At 17.2% G+C, this 26,329-nt stretch overlaps 3 protein-coding genes across 3 annotated transcripts; 1 reads left to right on the forward strand and 2 right to left on the reverse strand.

The window, feature by feature from the left end:
• Positions 1-9,631: 9,631 nt before the first annotated feature.
• Positions 9,632-11,265, reverse strand: F4817DRAFT_350880 (NAD(P)-binding protein). The gene is made up of 5 exons (XM_049304999.1): positions 10,974-11,265; positions 10,876-10,895; positions 10,390-10,814; positions 10,199-10,226; positions 9,632-10,125 (listed from the first exon to the last, which is right to left on the reverse strand). The coding sequence occupies exons 1-5, from the start codon at positions 11,156-11,158 to the stop codon at positions 9,830-9,832; spliced, it is 954 nt and encodes a 317-aa protein (XP_049154902.1). The 5' UTR covers positions 11,159-11,265; the 3' UTR covers positions 9,632-9,829.
• Positions 11,251-13,023, reverse strand: F4817DRAFT_350883 (PLC-like phosphodiesterase). The gene is made up of 2 exons (XM_049305000.1): positions 12,498-13,023; positions 11,251-12,437 (listed from the first exon to the last, which is right to left on the reverse strand). The coding sequence occupies exons 1-2, from the start codon at positions 12,689-12,691 to the stop codon at positions 11,468-11,470; spliced, it is 1,164 nt and encodes a 387-aa protein (XP_049154903.1). The 5' UTR covers positions 12,692-13,023; the 3' UTR covers positions 11,251-11,467.
• Positions 13,024-13,196: 173 nt separating this feature from the next.
• Positions 13,197-14,206, forward strand: F4817DRAFT_320102 (uncharacterized protein; the record flags this gene model as incomplete). Its single annotated transcript, XM_049301145.1, has 2 exons — positions 13,197-13,237; positions 13,291-14,206. 2 exons carry the CDS (start codon positions 13,197-13,199, stop codon positions 14,204-14,206), a joined length of 957 nt encoding a protein of 318 aa, XP_049154904.1.
• Between the last annotated feature and the right edge of the window lie 12,123 nt (positions 14,207-26,329).

Here is a 26,329-nt window from a genome sequence, read left to right on the forward strand (position 1 = left end):
ATTAAATTTATACGCCGTTTAATTAAAAATTTAAATTATAATAGTTTTTTTAATAATAATATAAATAATAAAAAATAATAATTATATTTATTAATATAAATATAAATAATAAAGAATAATATAATATATAATATATACTATATTTAAACGGAAAAAATTAAAAATATAATAAAAACCGTAGGTATAAAATAATTTATAAATATATAGAAAATATATAAAAATAATAAGGTATAAAAAGTTAAAGGGTTAAAAAATATAAAAAACCTATATATATAAAAAGTAAATAAGGTAAAAGGTAAATAAGGTAAAAGATTAAAAAAAAAAGGAATAAAATTAAAAATAAAAAATAAAAAAATAAGATTAAAAAGTTAATAAAAGAAAATATTAAAAAATAAAAAGGAAAAAATATAAGAAAAAGATAAGGTTAAAAAGTAAAAATATTAAATAAAAAAAAAGTTAAAGAAAAATAAAATTAAAAATATAAAAAATTAAATAAAAAAAAGATTAAAAAATAAAAAAGTTAAAGAAAAATAAGGTTAAAGGTATAAAAAACTAAATAAAAAAGGGGTTAAAGGGTAAAAAAGTTAAGAAAAAATGGGGTTAAGGGTATAAAAAAATAAAAAGAAATGGGGTTAAAAGTATAAGAAAATAAGAAAAAATAAGATTAAAAGTATAAAAAATTAAATAGAAAATGGATTAAAGGTATAAGAAAATAAAGGAAAAAAAGGTTAAGAAGTAAAAAAAAAAGTTAATAAATAAATATTTAAAATTAATTAAAAATAAAAATAACGAAAGAGTTTTATTTTTTATTTATTTTATTTATTTTATTTATTTAATTTTAATAAAAAAAGGTAATAATATTAAAATATAAAATATTATTTTAAATATAAAATATAATAAAGAAATATATATTAAAAAAAATTATTGTAAATTTATGCTTTAATAATAATAAGTTTGATATAAGCTAACTTTTTATAAATATTAAATAATTGGATTTTTAAAATTATTTATAATTTTATTATTATTTTTTATTTTTTTATTATAATATTTATGGTTAATATTTTTGTAAATTTTAATATTATTCCGTCTTTTATTAATGGATTAATTTAAGTATTTAACTTTTTTAAAAAACCTTTATTTTAACTTTAACGGCAAATATTTCTATAAATAAAAACATTAAAAAGTTATAAATTAATAGTTTTATTAAGTATAAATTTCTCTTAATATTTATTAATTTGATTAGAAATATAAATATAATTAATTTAAAATCTTTTTTGGTATAAGGTTTTAAATATATTTTAATTAAATAATAATAATATATTATTATAATAATTATTTTAATAATTGGTTAAGAAAAGAATAAATATAATAGGTATAAAATTAATTAACCTTAATTAATTATTATTAAATATTTTTTTATTGAATTAATTATTATTTTATTAATTATTTAACTAATTATTTATTTAATTATTTATTTAATTATTTATTTAATTATTTATTTAATTATTTTTTTAATTATTTTTTTAATTGTTAATTTATTTATTTTTATAAAGTTTATTTATGGTATAAGAATATATGTTATTTTTATTTTAATTAAAGTTATTTATTTTAGGAAAATTAATATTTTCTTGGATATTTTTATATTGTTTAAGATTTGGATTGTTAAAACTTTTATTATTATTCTTAAAATTAAATAGTTTTATAAATGAACTATTTATTAAAAAGTATTTATAATTTTAATATATATTAAATAATAATAAAAATGGTGGAAGAAAGTCTTTAATATTTTTATTAAAGTTTATAGGTATTTTTTTTTTATTTTTAAATTATTTAACTTATTATATATTATTATAAGTAAAAACCATATAAAAATATTTAATTTAATATATATAAATTTTTTAATAATATATATTTTGTTAAATATTTCTTTAAGCTTTTTACGTTGGTTTATATTAATATTTTATATTTTTTTTGTAAATTTAAAAGATTATTTAATTTTAAGGTTAAAAATTATTTTTATTTTTATAATATTATATAATTTAATAATAAATATTAAAAATATTCGTTTAAAATATTAATAAAAAAGTTTTGTTTTATTAATAAACGTTTGGTGATAATTAATGATTTTATAAGTTTTAAAACTATAAATATTTTTAAAAATATTTAAATTTATTTTATTTTTAAGTTATTGGCGGAAAGTTTCTTAATTTATTTTTAATAATATTATTTTTTAAAAATAATTTTTTAAAAGGTTATAAATATAATTTTAATAATAATTAATATATTTTTTAATAAAGTATATAAAGATGTAAATATTTATATAAAACCGTTTAAATAAGAATTTATGTTTAAAATTTGAAAATAAAAATAAAATATAATTGCGAAGTGTTTTAAATTGATAAAAGGATGGATTTATTTAAAGATATGTTTTGTAAATGATTTAATAGGTTGTTAAAAAGTTATTAAATATTAAAAAATATTTTTGTAAATAATAATTATAATTAATTTTAATAATAATATATTTTGCAGGTATAAAGTGAACTTTTTTACTTTTAAATAATTTTTAAAGATAAGAAATATTAACATTTAATGTTAATATTTTTTTTATATTTGTTTAGGTTAAAGGTAAAAACTTTTTTAAATATAGTTTTGGAAACGGTTAAGCTTTTTTATCTTTTATGGTAACCTTTTTTTTTGGATGTTTTAATGGATGTATATATTTTATTTATATTAAATTGTAGCGTAAAATTTAAAAGTATTATAAAAATAAAAATATTTACTTTAATAATAAGTGTATTAAATTTTTTTAAGCTAGTTTAATTAAATTGTATAATATAAGCTTTTTTATTATTTGTAAATTAAACTAAAATTTATATTAAAATTAATATTTTAATTTTTTATATAAATAATTAAACGTATATATTTATTATAAATAATATGTTTATTAATTATAAATAAATAATAAAAACGTTTTTTAACGTTACCGTCTTAAAAAGTTAATAATTAATTAATTATATTAAAATATTTTTAAAAATAAAAAAGTTTAAATTTAATATAATAAAATAATTTATTAAAAAGTGTACCAAATTTAATATTTAAAAATTTAAATTAAAAATAAGTTTATAATAAAGTTAAAATAAATAAAATCTAATATTTTTTAACTTATTTTTATATTTATTAAATAATATTTAATTTAAATATTAAATAAAATTTTATTTAATTTTTTAAAAATTTTTAATTTAATAAATAATTTAAAATTAAATTATATAATAGTTAATAATTTTAAATTATAAATAAATTAACTTAAATATATTGGTTAAAAAAATGATTTTTAGCTAGATAAATGTAAATTAACCATATAAATTATTTTATTATTTTATTAAAGTTATATTTTACCGTTAATACTGCTTTTTTTTTATATTTATATTATAATAAATTTAATAAAATTAACTATATTAATCTTATTACCGACATATTAATTTAATAAGAAAAAAAAAATGCTATTTAAAAAAAAATAATCTTTATTTAAAAATAATTATAATAAGTTAAAATAACCGTATTACATGTAATTAATATAATAAATACGTAAATTAAATAATAATAATATTATTATATAAACGGTTAAAACTTAACGTAATTTACTTAAAATTTACTTTTATATCGAAAAAAACTTTTATACCAAAAAACAATCTTATATTAAAAAAAGCTTTTATATTAATAAAAATGCTAAAATTTGTAAAAATACAAATGTAAATAATAATTTTTATAAAATATTAATTTCTATTAATAATTATATAATTAAAAAAATAAAAAATTATAATAATAAAAATAATGTTAAAAATAATAAAAAAAAATTTAAAAATAAAAATAAAGGTATTATTTAACTTTTTATTATATATATTATTTATTTTAATAAATTTTTGTTAAAATTTAATCTTTTATATAAATATAATAAATATTATTAATATAAATATAATATATTATAACAATATAAATAATAACTTTAATCGAATTTTACGTTTAATTTTAAACTTGATAAATATAATTACTATTATTATTTATAAAAAAATTATTAATAATAATAATTTATTAATGCTGTTATTTTTTAATAAAAAAGAAAAAAATAATATTAATAATAATAATATAAACTTAAAAATTTTAACTTAACTTTTTGGAAAAATTTATAACTTATTTATATTATTATTTAATTTAAGTTTAAATTTAAAAAGTATAAACTTAAATTTAATTTTAATATTAATATTAACCTTTATTATTTAAAATTAAAATAATTTATTTAATATTTTACGTTTATTTTAAATATACTAAAATATTAAACTTAATATTTCCTTATTTAAAAAAGCATTTATTATATTTGTAAAATTTTTTAATATTAATTGTTAAAAATATGCGGTATTAATTAAAATCTTTTGTTTCTTTTAAAATAAAAATGGTTATTAATTAAAAAATATTTTAAATTTTTTAAATTAATTAATAATATTAATTTTTCGGTTTTGTAAACGTTTACTTTTATTAAATATGCGTTAAGCTAATATTTTATTTAATATTAAGAAAATGTTAATTAAAATTTACGCTTATAAAGTTAAAATATTAAAAACCTTAAAATAAAATATTTAATATAAAAATTTAAATCGTGTAAAAGGTAAAATAATAATAATAAGCAAAAATACTACTTTTTTAATAACTATAAAACTAATATTTTTTAATTTTTTTACTTTTTTTTAAAACTATTTAATATTTAATATTAACAAAAACTTTTATTTTAATTTAACCATTTTTATTAATTATTTTATTAAGTTATATTACGTATATTGTTAGTTTGGATTAGTTTGTACGTTTAATAGGCAATATTTTTATTTTAAATTTAACGTAGTTATTTTCTTAAATAATTAAATTTATTACTAATATACCAATCTTTTTTACTTTTATTACAAAATTTAAAATAATAATAATAAAGTTGGAAACTTTTATATAAAATGCGTATATAGTTTTAGTTAAAATATATGCACCAAATTTTATATATAATAAAATAAAAAAACTTTAATATTATAAATATAAAAATGTTTATTTTTTAATAATAATAACGCTTGGTTTAATAATATTATTTTAGATTTTTTATAAAAAAAAATAAAATTATTTTATTATTAAATATTATATATATTTTTAAAACTAATATATATTTTTTAGTTAACGTATATATTAATTATAATTTTGGTAAAATTTTCTAGAATTTAACCTTTTTTTTAATTTGGATTAATAAAAAATTAATTAAAAAAAATATTTATTAAGTAAAATATAATAAAAATTAAGTTATATTTTAATAGTAAAATATAAAAAAAAAAAACTATTTTATTTGTTGGATAATATTTATATTTTAAAATATTAATAAATTAAATGTAATTAAATTTATAATAATTATTTTTTTTTGTTATATATATTTTATTTGTAGTAAATTTAAAATTAATATATATAATTGGCGTATATTTAAATTCGAATGGGATTAAAAATATTTAATGTAAAATATATTAAAACGTTATTATAAATTAATTTTATTAATAGTTTTAAGATTTTTTTAAATTTTTATCGTTTATTAATAAACAATTATATTATTTTTATTAATTTCTTTATAATTAATTAATTCTAATTTAATAATATTATACCTTTAATACTTAACTTTTATAAATTTAAATTTAACAATGTTATTAAAGCTTTTAAAATATTTGAAAAACTTAACCAAGGTATGGATATAATTATTAATAGTAAAAATGTTATAATTTACGCTTTTATACTTTTTTATATAAAAAATATGCCATAGCAAATAGAAAATTACAGCGTAAAAAGTTTTTATATTTTAAAATTTTATCGCTTTTATTATTATTTAATAATATTTAAAACCATTTAACAAAATACCATATTAAATTTCGATATTATTAGCTATAATAAATTTTATTATTAAATTATACAAATATAATATATAATAATTAATAGCATAAAAGATAATATAATTAAAAATACTTATAATTTACAATAAAAAATGGCAAATCTTTAACTATTACTTTAAACAATATTCCCGGCATTAAATATTATTTTATCACATTTACTTAACCTTGTCCATTCCAAATATAATAACATATTAAACTTAATGCATTTTTCTTTTTAAAATAGTATTTTAATATTTTTAACAATATTAAAATATTTATTACAATTGTAAATATAATTATTTTTTTTAAAGGCATAACGTTTATAATTATTAAAATACCACTTAACAAGTTATAATATATTTTTTTATATTATATAGTTTATTATTATATTAATATTTTTTTAAAATTAATTAAAACTTAAACATATTAAGTTTAATTTTAAAAATAAAACAAATTTATATAATAACTTAATAAAGTTTATCATTTAAACTTATATTACAATTGTTAAAAACAATACAATTTTTATAGGTTTTAAAATTTTAAAATTAAATTGCAACAATTTAACATTTATAATTAAAGATGTTAAAAAGTAATTTAACCAATTATATATAATTATATTTAAGTTATTAAATGGATTACATGCCGTTTTAATTATATTAATTAACTTTAATATTAATAAATTAACCGTTATTAATTTTTTTATTAAAAATATTACCGAAAGTTTAATACGATTTATTTAATATATAAATAATACATTGCAATTAAATGTTTATATTATTATATATTATTTTGATTTAATTAAAAAATATGGTTTAATTAATAATTACACTATATTAATTGGCAAAAATTTATATTAATAAGTAAAAAAAAATATTTAATATATAATTTTTAAATAATTTAATATATATAAATATTTTAAATATTATATAAAAAAAATAAACTATTATAATATTAAAAAAGTTTTACTTTTTAAATATAATATTTAAATGACAATTTACTTTATTTTACGCAATAGTTTTAAAATATAAAACCTTAAATTTATAACCAAAATTTAATAATTATATTAAAAATATTTTATTTTATTAAAAAAAGTTTTGTTTTAATCGGATTAAAATAAAATAGTTAATATAAAAGAAATAAAAAATATAAAATTAAAAGTTGCGATATGCGTAAATAATATATATGTTAACATTTTTATTATTAATTATATTTTAAAAAAAAAGATTTATTGTAATATTTATGCCATATATAACGGCAATATATTGTTTGAAAAAAATAAAAATTTATGCAATTTTAATTAAACTTTATTTTTTAAAAATTTCCGATAAATATATTAACGAAATTATAAATTTAATAGCTATTTTTTTTAAGTATAAAAAAATAATATTTAGATTTAATAAATTTGTAAATTTAAATTTAATTATTGGTATTTATTTTTAAATAATATTTTGTTAATATAAATTTTATATAAAATATAATAGTTAATTATTTTGGTTTAATAATATAATATTTAATCGATTTGTTTTTGGAAATAATAATTATATTTAATATAAAAAGGTATATAAATTTACTTATTTAAATTATATATTCCTTTTTATTGCATATAATAAAAAACATATATTTATAATAATAATATTTTTATATTATACCGTTATTTACAATAATTTTTTAAATTTAAAAGTTTTTTAAATATTTAAAATAAAACTTATTATTATTAAAATTATAACTATTAAGTTAGTAAAGTTATATTTAATACCAGTAAATAATATTAAAATTATTTACGTTAAATAAAACGTGGCATATTTATAAAAAGTAAGTTTAATTTTTTTTAAATTTAAATTATATTATTTTAAAAGTTAAAAAGTAAATTTTATATATTAACATTTTTATATAATATATTAGCTTTATTATTATATATTTATGGTATAAGGTAAAAATATTAATGGATGTTTTTATATTTAGTTATTTTTTAAAATTTAACCTGTTTTTTTAACAGTTAATATTTTTAAGTATATAATTATTAACTTTATTACTTTTATATAAAATTTATATAAATTTTAATATTTATATTATATTTATATAATATATTAATAATTAATATTAAATTAAATATAATAATTATATTATTATAATAATTAAATTTTAACATTAAATGGTTATAATATGTTAATTTTGCGATTTAAGTTTGTTATTGCATAATATTATTACGGTTAATTAATTTTAATATTAAAATATTATAATATATTAAATTTAAAATTTAACTTAAAATTATTATATAAAAACTGGTTTTTAATAACTTAAAATGGAATTAAAAAATATTAAATATTTATATTTTAAATGAGTTAATTTTTTAATAAATAATATATAATAAAAAGGTTAAGTATAAAGTATTTATATATTTAAATGAAAGGTTTAAAGTATTTAAATAAAAAAGGTAATATATTTATATAATATTGGCGTTAAAATTGGAAATATATTTAAATATAAAATAATTATTAAAAAAAGAATAATTATTGGAAAGGAAATAATTATTGGTAATAAAATAATTATTAAAATTAAAATAATTATTAAAAATGGAAATATTGTAAATAATATAATAATTATTTGTATAAAATTATCTCAGGTGACTTTAAACTTAAATCTCGTAAAAGCGGGTTACGCTTGTTTGCGCCACGTAACGCATGGCCCGTATAATTGTATTTGTAGGTCACAAGCGAGGCGTTTTACGAATTTAAGTTTAAAGTTGCTTTAAACCCGTAAAAAACATTTGGCATAAAATTGTTAATAAAAAATAAAAAATAACATTTTTAACAATTTAATAAATTATAACAACGTACAAAAAAGCTTCTTTTTTAATAACTTGATATTATTGTTAATTTTTTTTTATCTTTTTAACTTTTTTTCATATTTATACGACGTTACGTTATTATATACCAAGCTTTAACGTTAAAAAAAACATCTGGTAAAAAAATGGTAAAAAATTAACACAATTAATAACACAATCAACAAATTAATTAATAACATAATACCACATATAAAATATCTTTTATTTTAACTTTAACCTAATAATATTATTATTTAAACTTTCCAGCCTTTTTTTTATATACCCGTATAGCTTTAACGCGTATTATAACGCATGTTATAACGTATATTACAACCAATACGTTACAATTAATACGTTGTAACCAATACGTTACAACCGATATAACCGATATTACAATTAATGTTATAATTAATCTTAACTCGAAACATATATGTTTAATCAATAAACTTAATAATAAAGTTAATAGTAATAATTATATAGTTTATTATTTATTATAAAAACGCGTTAACATTATAATAATTATAATAATAATTTTAATAATTTTTTATGCCATAAATTTAATTTTTAAGAAAACGGGTCCCAGTAAAGCCTTAAACCAAAAATTCGATATTGTTTTAAAAAGTTGTGATTGGTTAAAAAATGGTGTGGTTAAAAAGGTACAACCCTTTGAACCAATTTAAATTTCTGGTTTAAGGTCATTTAAAATAAGTATAAAAATAATTAATTATAAAATAATAATTATGTATAAAAAAATAATAATTTTTAAAAAAATGGCTTTTTTATAAAAAATAATAATCTTTAAAAAAATGGTTTTTTTATAAAAAATAATAATTTTTAAAAAAATAATTTTTTAATAAAAAATAATTACGTATATTATTATAATATTATCCATTTTAACGTTTATTATAACTAATATGATAATTTATATAAAGAATTATTTTGAGCAATTATCCATTACTGCTATGGTAGGTAAGTAATTATAGCTTTGGCTAAAACTTCGGGGATTAAATGTTTGGCTTCCTTATAGGTAAAATTCGTTATGCCACCAGGCAAACATCTTAGACTCTCATTTTCTAAATGCTTTAACACTCCACCTCCACCAACCGGTAAAATCTTGAGTAGCCACGTCTATGCCGATATCTTTGAGTGCCTTCGTGCTGAGGTGGCAGTCGTACGGCCTCTGGACGGAAGCATTCGGGTCGTTCCCTTCGGTATTGGGCTCGATGGCTGCGATCGATAGACCCATGATTTCGCCGAAGAGCTGGCAGATCTCATACTTGGTATACTTGCTCTCTGAAGAGAATTGTAAGATATAAGGTAATTTAGATGGATCATCCGTGCTTAGATATTTCAGGGAAATATCTATTCCCAGGTGTTAGCGATGAATAAGCGAACTTAACCCAGGAAACTGTGTTAAATGCAAAGAGAAACATACCGTAACACACCCGTCCTACATCTTCGGTCTACTACGTGTCAGTATCCCACACAATTATATTGGAGTGTAGTTTCGTGGAAGGGATGAAACAGCGGTAAAAGCCATTACAACATACTGCAAACATGTTAGCATCCATCGAGAAAAGAGTACATGCAAAAATAATTTCGAAGACATAATATTTCAAACTTACCATTGGTAGGGTAACGGAGAGCCCAGTGGTCCATCTTAATCTTAGCACCTGGTTCTTGTGCTTTCCAGACAGATTCCATAAGCACATTCACAGCGCTCTCAGATGGCACCTCGGCATCACCGTATAATACGGGAACACGTAGGACAACACCAAGACCTGCCTTGCCAGCGCGTTGATACTCCTCCAGTACAACCTGCTCCCCATCTAGCTTCGTCTGCCCGTATAAGTTGGTAGGTTGCGGCTTTGCATCCGCCTCGTACGGTGCCTCGCCAGGCTTTCCCGGGAAGACATAGTCGGTGGATATATAGATTAGGAAGATACCGCGCGCTGCGCACAGGGAAGCAAGTCTCCTAGTAGCTTCGACGTTTAGGGCGCGCGTCCCCTCGGGATCGTTGTCACACTTGTCAGGGAATCGGTTCGCGGCGCCTAGACAGTGTTAGTTTCGCGCGAATCCATGGGCGAGTGAGTGGAATGGGCTATAACTGACAGTGAACTACAACTTGTGGCCTTGGAAGTGAAAGATAATGTTAACAGGTAGGTAAAATCTTATGAATAGACGGCAATCTTAGTATAGGTATCACATACTTAACATTGTCAAGGGTAGCCTCTACTTGCTCTGCATTTACTAGATCGACCTTGAGGATCGATGACCCGTCGGCGCGAGAGTAACCTGTCCCTTTAACGTTCCACTTGCCTCTTTCGAAGGCCCTTACAACCTGTCTGCCTAGTAGGCCAGTGGCTCCGGTGACCAATGCAGTTCTATCGGACATCTCTGATAAGCAAGGCTTTTGGTAGTTGAGGAGATGAGTATAGCTTTAGGCCAATGCTTCAAGGTTAATAGCACGAAAGAAGCTTGGAGGGGTAGCTTTGATTTGAGATGCATAATGTACTATCTATGTAATAGCGGGGGTGGGGCCATCAATAGCTCTACTGCCCTGTAGAGTGGGGCCATTATAGCTTTTTTTCCCTACGTGTAGTTGTTTAAGAGTCTAAGACTACCTACCTATGTATTTTACGAGGTTTAATCAGGAATAGGAATAGGATATAGCCATTGCCTTCTTTTCTATAACAAGACCCCATCACCACTCTAATTTCGAAGCTCCCCTCAAATCATCCACATTCAAGATATCTGCGCCCTCTTCCATTAACGTGTGCCTGACTTTGTTTCTGATACCAATTGGCCAGCTAGGCGTATCCCAATATCGAACCTTTAGTCCTCTGCGATGAGCACCCTTGATCTGGCCGCGAATCGTACCAAGTTGTTTTTCACTGAAACCGCCTAGGACGATACCTATACTACCTGCAAAGCTCGCGCTCGCATAAAATGAATTAGAGTCATTATAGATAGGAACTTCGGTAGACTTCGTGTCCGAGGCGTCTGGATCCTCCCACATATCTGTTAGAGGGGCATCGAAGAATGCGTCTCTATACGTCGCGTTTTCTGCGAGTAGATCGAACGGCGTATTCCCCGTCCCAACAACGGTTACTTGGCGCTGATGGATAACCCCATTGTCAAAGGAAGTTAACCAACCCCTCGACCTCAAGGGTTCGAGCTGTGCTAGGACATGTGGCCAAGTCTTAGCCCCGTCAGTCTTCAAGTCCACAAGGAGAATCACTGTCTGTTCTGGGTCGTAGTCGAAAACACCCCGACGTGTATCGTTATAGAATTGTGTTTGAGGGTTTGTGCGATTGAGTAGGTCCACTAGAGGATTTACGTAGAGAGACGTCAAGGTGCGATTTGGAGTTAAGGCTGCCTCGTCATGTCCAACGTAGAGTTCCGGGCCGTCATCAAAAAGCCAAACATCTGCTTCGACCCCGATACAACCAGCGTGTAGGGCCGAGAAAAGAGGCACCTTGCGCCAATAGTCGTTATGCGAGTGACATCGAATCGGAACAACATCACGGAGAAAGTCTGTAGGGTACCAAGCCAACCCCTCTGTTCCTGTATCCGGCTTTCCCCAGTTCACAAAAATTTTGTCTGGGTCATCTTCTAGACCCCATAGACTCCTAGCGATAGAGAGGAGCAAGCTTATGAGCAAGATAGAAGCTCTAGATTTCTAGGTTAGTTGTGCGAATTGACGCAGTCTTCGTTTAGATAACAACGCCTACAATATGACCAACCCCCAAACGCTACCGCATGTGAGATAGCTTTTCCAGCGTTGCCTTTTTAGGTCCGATTGTACTATTTTATCCGCTGAGCCTATCCTTGGTGCAGTAAGGTCCTCATTCTCTTCGGGTTCATCGACAGGTACATAGTCATGAGAACGTTGCCGGTTCCAGACGTTACTTAAAGGTAACTTCATTTGGGAGCGCTAGTTCTTCTTATATTATCAGGCTAGGCGTGGCTTATTTATTTTACCCGGGTAGGAAAGATGGAATATTCTTAGTCGGCCACCACTCTAATTGTCTGTTTGACTCGATGATTAGGTACTCTTTGTACTCGGCAATACGTCTCTGACGTCAGTTTGAAAGCAGTGAAGGATAAGACCGAAGTTACATCAAGTTTACTTAATTAGAGGCAGAATAGTTAAATATAGATATCGAGGAGGTATATTCAGTAGGTACCTAGGATATGATGGATGATGGCAATAGGTTTAGAATGGCTGAATGGTACAAGTCTGTCAAGGTTTATGGGTAATTCGGACTTGGCTGCTAGTTTAGAGTTGGTCCCTGATCTTATCTCATTTAAGTGGGGCGAATATGCTAGAGCTTAAAATGTGGGGTTAACGTACTCAAAAATTTTGGAGCTCGAAATTCATTGCCAATCTCTCAACTTCATTGACTTCAAAGATCACAATCTAGATCAAGATGCCGCATAAACATACACGCAGAGAAAAGGACCCTTCCACGTAAGTACGGTCCTGCCCTGTTAACCCAACGGCTGGCTAATTTCCATACCTAGATACGATCTACCCCCTTCGCAGATCGCAAAGCCTTTACCAGTAACGTCGCAATCGCAGAAAAATGATGCAGGGAAGCAGGCCCAAGGCCAGCCTGGGAAGGGCCAAAAGCGCAAGAGAGATGTGAAACAGAAAGATGATGCGCCTCGAGCATTCAAAAGGCTAATGGCATTTGCCGGAGGCAAGAAACCGCGGTCTGGATTAGATAACGGTGATGAACCATCCAAAAAAAGCAAGAAGAGGAAAGCTGATGCTGAAACAAACACCGAGGTCGAAACCAAGACAGAAACAAAGGCGGAAAAACAACTTCCTAAAATCCAGCCTGGCGAGCGTATGTCGGATTTCGCGGCTCGAGTAGATGCTGCGCTTCCTGTCAGCGGTTTGATCAATAATTCGGTTAGGAATGGCAAAGATCCTCTAGGCCTAAAAGTATGGAAGACAAAAAAGGAAAAGAAGATGCACAAGTTATACGACGAATGGCGAGAAGAAGATCGGAAGATTAAGGAAAAGAGAGAAGAAGAACTTGAACTCTTAGCAGAGAAAGAACTAGAAGATGAAGAATCAGGTGTCACATGGAAACTCGACTCGCAGAGTGGTGGTAAGAAGAAAAAGAAGGGGAAGAGGGCAAAGTATCTGGGCGAGGCTGCTAGCGACGAAGAGGATCCGTGGGAAGCATTGAAGAAGAAACGCGGCGAGACGAAAGCCGGCTTGCACGATGTCGTTAAGGCGCCGCCGGAGTTTACCGTCAAGCCGCAGAGGAAGATGACCGTTAGAGGCGCAGCGGTTGAGATTGACGGTATTCCGAAGGCTGCGGGAAGCTTAAGACGAAGAGAGGAGTTACAGACTGTGAGGGATGATATTGTCGCCTCCTACCGGAAGTTGATGAGCAAGAAACGGCCATCTTTACATACGACCTAATATTAGAGTGTGTCTCATATCAGCTTTGAACAACATAGATACCCTAAAGTCACGAGAATCTGCGATATCATTGCGAATATGCAAATCTAGCTGGGATATTGCCTCTAATGCCACTTGTAGTGTGGGTAGCAATCGGCCATTTGGCTATCAAATATTATTTTGTAACCTGTCTTCTCTTAGGTTCCAGGAGGACACCAAATGGTCGCTTCCATCCCCCAAACCCGCGAAGGAATACGCAAGGCTTTCACTCCCTCTCCCTCGGTGCCAAAGTCCCGTTGCCTAAGGTCTCTCTTTTATTCAGCAGTAGCGAATCTTATTACCTCATCGACAATTAACCTCGGACACGGTCACAATGGAATCTCATCATCCACGTCGCGGCCTACACTACGTCACGGCGCCGCCTACCGAGGGAGGCCGGTCCGAGTATCACATGACTCAACTAAGGTCAATTAGTATGTTGGACAGTTGTGAGGTATCTCTAGGGGGCTGCTGTCGTCAATGATGTTAGAGATCTGGCTGAACAATACCGAAACAGCGCTATTCAAAATGCAAACTCCAAAGCGTATCAAGCGAGAACAGCAGCTACTTAGACAGATCCTACCGAAACATATTCTAGTGATCTTCGAACTTCCCGCGAATCTATCGAGCACATAAACTGCAATGATTTGCGGAGTATTAATAGAGCTCTTTAATAATACATTGCTGGCTCCACTAACGACCCTCAAGACGAGAACAAGGCAAATAGTAGATACCATAGCGGAGGGGGGGGGTTTCGGAGAATGGTTCCACCCACGGAATGGTTTTGTGGGGTGGAACGTTTTTAAGTTTTAAGGGCTTTAATTGGCTAGATTTTGAAATAAATAAGTCTGGATTTAAATTTTTAAAACTTATTTTAAAATTATTATTTTAAATTTTATAAAACTATTTTATTTTATAATATTATTTTAATTTTTGTAATTATATTATTAATTTTTTATATATTTTAATAAATATTATTTATTAAATTAATATTTTTATTTATATTTAATTTTATAATTATATATTTATTTTATTTTATTATATTTTTTTTATTATTAATTAAAATTAATTTATAATTTTATTTTTATAATAAAATATTAATTTAATATATTTTATTTTTTAATTAATTTAAATTTAATTTAAAAAGTAAATAATTATTTTAAAATTTATTTAAATTTTATAAATATTTAATAATTTTAATATATTTATTTTATTTTTAAAAATGGTTAATATATTTTTTATTAAATTTTTAATTTAATACGAAAATTTTTTAAATTATATTTTAATAAAAATTAATATATAATTATTTATATATTATATTATATAATAAAATAAAAATATAAAAAAATATTAAAAAAATTAAATTATTTTTTAAATTAAATTATAAAAGTTTATATTAGTTATTTTTTTAAATTATTTAATATATAGTTTTAAAATGTTTTTTTTACTTTTTTTAAACGTATTTTTTATAAAAATTTACTTTATATATTTAAATTTAAAACTTTTAAATTTTATATATAAATTAAATTATATATTTTTTTTTTAATAAATATTTTAATATATTATAAAAAAAATTACGTTTTTTTATTAATATATTATAATATATTAATATTAAAATTAGTATTTAATTTTTAAAACGTTTTAATAAAAAATTTACTATATTATATTATAAAATCAAGTTTATATAATAATTATATAATATATAATTAAAATATATTTATATAATTTTAAAGTAAAAATTACACTTTAATAATTAAAATTAAAATATTATATAAAATATACTTTTTAACAAATTTATATTTATTTATATTAATTTATAAAATAAGTTTTAAATAATTTTATATAATTATAAAAAATTAAAATAGTAATTATTAATATAGAAAAATTATAATTAAATATTTTAAGCTTTTTTTTTTAATAAAAAATTAAAGTTTTTTTTATTTAACTTTAAAATAATAAAAATATTACGTTAAAAAAATTTAATAAATATATTATACCTTTTTTTAATAAATATATTTATAAAATTTTTAATTTAATATTTTAAATAAATTTTTTTTTAATTTATTATAATATTAACGTTTAATAACGTTTTAATAAATTTGAAATTTATAATTTATTATTACTTAAAAATAATTTAAATTTAAATTTTATAAAAAATATATAACGTTAAATAAATAAATATTTTATTAATATTTTTTAAAATTAAAATTTTAACGTTAATAATTAAGATTTTAATTTAATTAAAGTTATTTTATTTTAATATTAATAAATAATTAATTTAAAATTATTAGAAAATAATATTAAAAATATACCAGGATTATTAAAAAAAATTATTTATATAAACGGAAATTTTATATAATTTTAATAAAATAAAAATTATAAAATATATTATATTATTTTACATTTTTTTAATATATAAAAAATTAATAAATTTTAAATAAATAATAAATTATTATATATATAAAATTATAAAATATTAATATAATTTTTTATAAAAATTTAATTAATTATTTATTATTATTTTTTTTATTTTTAATTATATTTTATTTAATTTTTTTTTTTTATTTTTTTAAATTTAATATTGTTATAATATTATGTTTATAATAACAAATTTAATAAATTAATAAATAAATTTTATAAATTTTTTATTAAACTTTTATATAGTAATAATAATTTAATAAAATTGATAAGATTTTTATACGGTAATATTAACTTAATAAAATTAATAAAATTTTTATATAATAATAATAGTTTAATAAAATTAATAAAATAATATTATGATTTTAAAGAATTTTATTATTAAAAAAGTTAATATATAAAACTTAAAAAATTATTTTAAGTTTTTTTTAAAAAGTTTTATATTAATGGGAATATATGGGGCGTTAAGCCATTTTAAACATTTAAAGATAATAAAATAATAAAATTTTATTTTAATTATTTTACGGGATTATTTAACGATATTAATGTTTTTATTTTTTAATAATTTTAAATATATTTCCAATATATAATTTCGGAAATAATAAAATATTATACAAATATATCCGGTTTATGGTTTAATTTACGGTAAAATTATATTAATTATTAATTTATTATCAATTATTTTTAATTTAATTTATTATATAACATAATTTAATTTTTTAATTTTTATTTTATAAATATTTAAATAAAATTAATAATTATTAAACCGTAAGTTTATTTTATATATTATATTATAATATTGGTAATTTTTTTACGATTTTATATAAAATTATTATTAAAAAGTTTATTTATTAAATTATTTAAAATAAGTTATTATTATAGTTATTACGTAATTGTATAAAATTAAACTTTATGTTTAAAACTTTATAAATTAATAAAAAATTAAAATTAATTTTTTAAATTAAATATTACCGCTTTATAATAATTACCAATATTAAAAAAATAAATAAAATGGATAATTAATTTTGTATTATAAATAATAAACAAATCTTTAACATTTAATTTTATAACGGTATTATAATTTAATATTTTACTTATATTATTAAAAATTTAAAATAAAAACTTATTATTAACTTTTATAATAATATATAAAAATAATTAAAGTTTAAAATTTAATTGGTATTTTTTTTATTTAATCTTTTTAATTATATTATAAATAAAAATAAATTTATTATATTAAGTTTAAAAATTTACTTTTTTAAAAATTTATAAATAAAATTATGGAAAATATTACGTTATATTTATATAACCGATATTATTTTAAAAAATGAAAGTAAATTATTGGCATATTATTTCCTTAAATTATAATATAATTTATATTATAATATTATTAAAATATGCCGATTTAAAGATTAATAAGTAATTAATTTTATATTAATTATTATAAAATTATATTAAAAAAGTTAAGTTTAATTAAATTAATAAATAAAGAAAATTAAAATCGTTTTTAATTAATTTATTATAAAAGCATTAGTAAAATATTAATAAAGATTATATATTATAATTAAAAAAAAAAAAGAAAAAATTAATATTATTTAATTATTATTAAATATGGTTAAATAAACGGTTAAAAGTATATTTTATTATGGTTTTAATAAATAAAATAAGTTTATTAAACGTTTAACATTATTTATATATAAAGTAAAAATATAAGTGTAATATATTAATTATTTAATTATTAAGGTTTTTAATATTAATTTAAAAGGGGTTTTAAACGTTTTTTATAAATTTAAAATTATTTTATTAAAATTTTTTATTATTTTTTACTGATTTATTTTGTTTAAATATTTAATAATATTAATTACGTAATATGGTAATAAATAATATTTTAACTTAATATTTATTTTAAATTTTAAATTATATTAAAATTAAAAATATAACGGAATATTAAAATAATTAATTTTTAAATTATTTGGTAAAAGTAAATAATATTAATTAATAAATATAATAAATGGTATAAGAAATTAATTTTAATATATACCATTTTAATAAATATTATTATAATATATAATAAATATTTTTATAAATGTAAAAAAATGAAAAAATTATTTATATTATTTTTATAATATTAAATATAAAAGAATTATATAAATAAATTATTTATTACTTAAATATAACATATATAAAAAAAATATATAATAATTAAAAATATTATAAATAAAGGAAATAATAATAATAAAATATATTGGTTTTATAAAAAATTAAATTAATATAATATAAAAAAAGTTATAAACATAAAATAATAAATTTTTATATTTATTAAATATAATATAAAATATATATAAATAATTATAAGTTTTATAATTTAAAATTATATAGTAAAAAAATGGTAGGTTATTTAAAATGGTAAAAACGTAATTAAAGTTTAAATTTTAAATTTTTAAAATAAAATTAATTGGTAAAATGATATAAAAAATAATAATAATAAAATTATAATATTTATTAAATATTTACGGATAAAATTTAAAAATAATATTAATATATTTTTTAATAAATTTTATATATAAATATTATAATTTTTATTAAATTATTATATTTAATATTATTAAAATGTTTAAATTAAATTAATAAAAAAAAGTATTAATTATATAAAATATATAAAAAATAAAATGTTAAAAGTTTATATATAAAGTATATTTAGTAAAATTATTATTTTATAAAAAGAAAAAAGTAATTAATAAAATAATATAATATTTTATAATTTTATATTATAAATAAAAAATATGGTATTTAAAAATTTTTTTATATTAATTATAATAAAATAAGATATTTTTTTTATATATTAAATTATTACTTTTTATTATATTATATTTTAATATTAAATATTATTTTTATATTTAATATAATATTTTTAATATTTAATTATTTACTTTTATATTAAATAAATTAATATAAATTTAATTAATATTTAAAAATAATAATATTTTATTTTAATTATATAATATTAATCGGTTTTATTTATTTAAATTTATAAATATTATATTTTAATTATTTTTATTTTTTATAAAAAAATATATAAAAAAACGAATATAAATTAATTTATATAATATTATTATAAATATTATAAAAATTTATAAAATTTATAAAATTTATAAAATTTATAAAATTTATAAAATTTATAATAATTTTATTATTATTAATAAATTATATATAAAAATAAATATAAAAAAAATTTAAAAGGTTTATAAAATTAATAATAAAATTTTTTTTTTTTATATTTTATTATTATAAACTATATATATAAAAAAAAAATAATATAATATAAAATAATATAATTATACAATATTTAAATATTAAAATATATTTTAATAATATTTTATATAATATAAATTTATTTATTATATATAATATATTATAAAATTTACATTTTTATTTAAAAATAATTAAATTATATTATTTCTTTTTTTATTATATTTTATATTAATATTTGTTATATTAAACTTATTAATATAATTGTTTTTTATTTTATTAACTTAATTATTTAATATTTAAGCCGTTTTTTTTAACATTTATTTTTTACAATTATACGGTATATTTATTTTTTTGGCTTTTTTTTTTAATTTAAATGATTGTTATATATTTAAAGATTTAATATTAAATATTATATTAAACTTAATTATTTGATTTAATTTAGTTTGTATAAAATCCCAGGTTTTAATAAAGTTTTAAGTTTTTATAAACTTTTATATTTTTTTAAAAAGTTTAAGTTTTATTAAAATATTAACATTTATAATATTAACATTATTTTCTTTATTTTTTTCTTTAATATAGTTTTTTATAATATTAATAATAATAGTTTTATTTTATAAATTATCTTTTATATTCACTTATTTATTACATATTTTTACTTAAATATTTTTTACTTAAATATTTTTTAATTTTACTTTATAATTATATACCTTTATTTAAATATTTTTTAACTTTACCTTATAATTATATATATTTATTTAAATATATTTTACATTTATAAATTTTATTTTATTTAAATTAACATTATAAATATTTTTTAAGTTAAAATCACCGGATAATTAAATAATATTAATATAAAAATCGTTTATAATATTATATTTACATTTAATATTTGTAATATTAAAAATATTAAATTTATTAAATATATTATTATAATTATTTATAGTAATTTTTTTAAATATAATGGTTTTTTTTTATATATTATTTTAACATTATTCCGTTATAATTAAAAGCTTTTATTTATTAATAAATAAGTTATTATCTTTTAAATTTAAAAATTTTAATAATGCTTTTACTTTTTTTAATAAAAGGGATTTAAAATTATTACATTTATTTAAATTTATAACCTTTATTTATATAATATAAATAAATTAATAAATTGGTATAAACAAAGGTTTTAATATAAAATTAACTAATAATACATACAATAACCAATCAAATTAATTTAATTTGATAAATTTATTTTTATTAAAAAAAAATATAAATTTAAAATTTTTTTGTAAATTTTTATAAACGGTATTGTTTATATTCCATTTGTTATACTTAAAATTTCCATTTTTATTATAATTAATAAAAATTCTTTTTTTAATAACCTTTATAATATAAAACCAGTTTAACTTAAAATTTTTATTTTTTTTACTTTTTATTAAAATAATTATAAATAAAATAAAAGTAATATAAATATGTTATAAAAAATAAAATATTAAACTTTTTTTATTATTAAACGTAAATTTAACGTTTATAACTTTATATATTATACGGTTTTATATATTTTTAAAAATATTTATGTTAAAATAACTTTTAAATTAAATGTAAAAAACTTTGGCGTTTATTATATTTGTTTAACTGCGTTTTATTTTTTTTAAATAATTTTGGATAAATTAATTAATATAAAATTAAGTATTTATTAGTAAATTTTTATTTATTATAATTATTATTATATTTATATAAAATTATTATATTTATATAAAATTATTTAAATAAAATTTTATATTTTATATTTTTATAATTGTAATATATATATTTACGAAATGTTTTAAAAATATTAAAAAATATATTAATATTTTTATAAGTTTTTTTAATTATTTAACCCGTACATGTTAAACTTTGGAAAGTAAATATATATTTTTACAATTTTTAATTTAACCGTTTTTTAATTTAAGTTATTTTTTATTTAAACAATTTAAAAAAATCGCCGTTTTTTGGTTTTTATTAATATAAAAAATTAATATATGTTTTAATAAAGTTTATAATATTAGTTTGTTTAAGTTTAAAAAAGATTTTTAATTGTATTTTTTTAAAAAATAAAATTTAAACGTTTTTTTTGGTAAAATTTATAAAAAATATCAGTATAAATTATAATAAAATGTTATTATTATTACATATATAAAAGTTAATAACGAAGTTAATGTTATAATGATATAACTTAAAAAATTTAAATTAAATAAAGTTATAATAATAAATATATAACGTTGGTTATTTTTACGTGTTATAATACAAGTACCGCGTATGGGTATTAAAAAAAAACTGTTATTACGAAAAAACAAATTTGGTATTTTATTATTTATTTTATAATATAATTTTATTAAAAATATATTAAATTTTATTTTTATTTTAATCGATAATAAAAAATAATTTAATATATTTATTTTTACGTTTTATAATATAAATTATTAAAGTTTTAAATATAAAAATTAAATTAAATTTTAATATTTATTATTTAATATGTTTAGAAATTTTAAAAGTTATATATAATTAATTATAATTATTAAAATAAAGTTTTTACTATTACGTTAATATATTAATTAAAGCATTAAAAATCCGAAATTGTAGGTATAAAAAGTATAAAATGTTAATATATTAATATTAAAACAAGTAAAATAATTAACTTATTTATAATGGTTATTTTTTATTTTATTTTTTATTTTTTTATTAATTTTATTTGCAACTTTTTACATATATACATTAATATTTAATTTTAATACGTTAACTGTTTTTAAATACGTTATTTTACATTATATATATTTACGTAATTTAAATATTTGCATTTTAATTATTATTATTTACAAAAATGTTACATATAAAATAAAACGTAAATTTACTTATGTTTTAAACGTGTATATTTAAAGTATTATATAATTATATACATTTAAATATTAATATTAAATATGATATTAATAACGATATTAATAACGATATTAATAATAATATTAATAATAATATTAATAATAATATTAATAATAATATTAATTTATATATAAATATTATAAATATAATATTAATTTTAAAGATTTTTAAAAATTAAAATAATATAATAATTAATAATAATTATAAAAATATAATAAATAATATTATATACGTTAATTATAATAATAATAATAATATATTAAAAAATGAATATAATAATAATAATAAAAATAAAAGTATATTATTTATATAAATAATAAAATAATAAATAAAATAATATATAAATTAATATGTTATAAAAATTATTAATTTAAATATAATATAATATAATAATGTTAAAAATAATATAAAATATATGGTAAAATTAATTTTAAATTTATTTGATATAAAAATTATTATAAAATATAATAATATATTTAAATAAATAAAATTATTGGAATTAAAAGCATTTAATAAAAACGACGATAATGATAAAAAAAATTTAAAATTATTAAATAATTTAAATTTATTTACGTTATTAAATATAATTTAAACTTTAATTACGTTTTAAGTTTTAAACGTTAATAATGGTAATATACCCGATATTTTATATCTTTTTAAAAATTAATATAATTAAAAATTAAATATATTTAAATTTAAAATAATAATTGTTATTTATATAAATTGTATTAATATAAATTATAATAAATAAGTATTTTTATATAAAATTTTTATATTAATTTGTAATAAAAATGGTAATAAAATTAATAATATTTATGTTTTTTTAATAATATTAATTATTTTATAATAATAATTTTATATTTATTTATTTTTTTTGTTAATGTATAAAGTAAAAATTTTATTTAAAATCAAAAAAATGTTTATTAAATTAAAGTTTTATTAAATTAAAACTTAAATAAAACTAGTATATTAAAATTAAAATAAAAAATAAAACCATAAAAAATAAAAAGTAAAATTTATAAAGGAAATTTTTATACTTATAACCAAATTAACGTTTTTTAATTTAATTATTTTATTTAAAACTTTTTTAATTTTTAATATTAATAATAATATATATTATAAATTGGTTATATTTATTAATAACTTTACGAAATTTTATTATAAATATTATTGGTTTAAATTAATTTATATATTAAATGGTAATTATATTTATTTTAAATTTTAAATTATAATTTTTTTTAATGATTAAATATATTATTAATATATTAATAATAATTGTTATTATTAACTTATTAATAAAAAAAATTTTAAAATTACCGATTTATATATTAAACGTATATATAACATTAGGTTAAATATGTGTAAAAAGTTTTATATAAAAAAAAGTAAAATTATTAAAATATTATAAATTTAAAATTATATTTATTAATATTGCAAAAATAAACGGTTAAATAATTTTAAGTTAAATTTAAAACTTTATAAAAATGAATTAATATTGGTTTTAAAAATTATATATATATTGGAAATAAATGTATGGTTATTAAAGAATATATATTTAAATTATAAATTTAAAAAATATTTTAATAATTTTAAACTTTTTAAATTACGGTTTAATATAAAAAGATAAATAAAATAAAATATATTTTGGTTAAAATATAACATTTATATAAAACTGTTAATTAAAAATAGTTTTAATAAATATTGGTTTATTTATTATATAATTGTGTTTGGTTAAAAGGTAAATAAAAACTTTAATGTATATGTTAAAATTTCATCGACAGATAGTCGCAAACTTTTGATCCGTCTCGAAATTTTGTTTTGGTATGTGGGGGCTAAATTTAAAGGAAAAAAAAAAAAAAAAAAAAAAAAAAACTGTCCGTTAAATCTTTCCGAAGGAACCGCTTAAACTTCTAAGTCCGAGAGGCGGTTACCCTGTAAAAAAAAAAAAACTTTTTTTATTTTTTTTATTTTTTTTATTTTTTTTATTTTTTTTATTTTTTTTATTTTTTTTATTTTTTTTATTTTTTTTAATTTTTTTATTTTTTAATTTTTTTATATTTTTTTTATTTTTATTTTTTATATTTTTTTATTTTTATATTTTTTTTATTTTTATTTTTTTATTTTTTTTTATTTTTTTATTTTTTAAAGTTTTATTACGATTATTTTTTTTATAATTATTTTTTTTAATTAATCTTTTATTATTTATTTTTAAGTATATATATTTTTTATTATTTTTTATTATTTTTTATTATTTTTTATTATTTTTTTTATTATTTTTTTTTATTTTTAAATACCGGTCATTTTTTAAATTGATTATTTGTAAGGTTATTGTCATTTTAGTTGATTATGTAAGCATATGGCTACAAGGTTACATGTAAAGGCTAAAGGCGTTAAGCAGATGTATTTAATTAAAACACATTACCGGTGTAAAGATTAAAAGTAATACACTTAATTAATTAATTTTAAAGTGTAAAGGCTAAAAGGGATACACTTAATTAATCAATTTTAAAGTGCAAGGGTTAAAAAAGATGCACTTAATAAAAACATTCGGATAATGTAAAAGCGATGCGGGGTGTAACCAATTAAATTTGTAAGTGTTAAGTTTTATTAGTTTATCGAGATTTTATCAATAGCTTTATCAATTTCCGGGTATTTTTTACGTAAGCACATATAAATTCCTTATTAATTACTTGACATTTATTTATTAATTACTTTATTAATTACTTTATTAATTAAAAAAGTTTAAACGTAATATTTTTTCGGAAAAATAAAAGAAATAACATTTTTTTATTATATTTATTTTATATGCGTTAAATTAAAGTTTTAAACTTATAATCGAGTAATATTTAAAAATGGAATTAATTTTTATTTAATATAATATTTATTAAAATTATTTTTTATATAAATTTTATTAATAAATTTAGTATTTTTGGTAATTTATATTAATTTTTAATAAATAATTATATTATATTAACCGGATTATATAAAGTAAATTAATTTAAATTTAATAACATATATTTATTAATATTTAAATTATATAAATCAAATTTTATAAATATTATAAAAGTATTTAATAAATTTAAAATATTAAATAAAATAATAATATTAAATATTAAAAGTAAATATATTATAATTTATGTGTTTATTTTATATTATATAAAAAATATACTTTAATAAGTTAAAAATAATAAATTTAAAAACTTTTACAGGATTAAATTTTACTGTTATTATTTTATTATATTAATAAAGAATTTTTAATAATTTAACATTATATTAAATTTTAATGTTATTATATATAATAAATATTATTACCAGTTTAAACGTATATAAAAAACTATAGTTAATATATATAAAAATAAAGTTATAAAAGTTATATATGGTTTATAATAAAGAATAATTAATTTAACGTTATTATTTAAAACTATTTTTCCGGTTTTTAATTTAATATTTTTACGTTTATTTAATATAATTTATTTAAAATATACCGGATTAATTAATTTAATATATAATTTTATTTATAATAATATATTA

The sequence above is a fragment of the Daldinia loculata genome (assembly GCF_022478755.1).
Source record: "Daldinia loculata strain CBS 113971 unplaced genomic scaffold F4817scaffold_72, whole genome shotgun sequence".
NCBI classification, from domain to species: domain Eukaryota; kingdom Fungi; phylum Ascomycota; class Sordariomycetes; order Xylariales; family Hypoxylaceae; genus Daldinia; species Daldinia loculata.

Coding starts and splice junctions, on each gene's coding strand:
- F4817DRAFT_350880 (XM_049304999.1), bottom strand. CDS start 11,158: ATGTCCGATAGAACTGCATTGGTCACCGGAGCCACTGGCCTACTAGGC. Junction 10,815..10,875: donor GCCACAAGTTGTAGTTCACT/GTCAGTTATAGC, acceptor AACACTGTCTAG/GCGCCGCGAACCGATTCCCT. Junction 10,126..10,198: donor TGTAGGACGGGTGTGTTACG/GTATGTTTCTCT, acceptor ACCTGGGAATAG/ATATTTCCCTGAAATATCTA.
- F4817DRAFT_350883 (XM_049305000.1), bottom strand. CDS start 12,691: ATGAAGTTACCTTTAAGTAACGTCTGGAACCGGCAACGTTCTCATGAC. Junction 12,438..12,497: donor GTTTGGGGGTTGGTCATATT/GTAGGCGTTGTT, acceptor CTAGAAATCTAG/AGCTTCTATCTTGCTCATAA.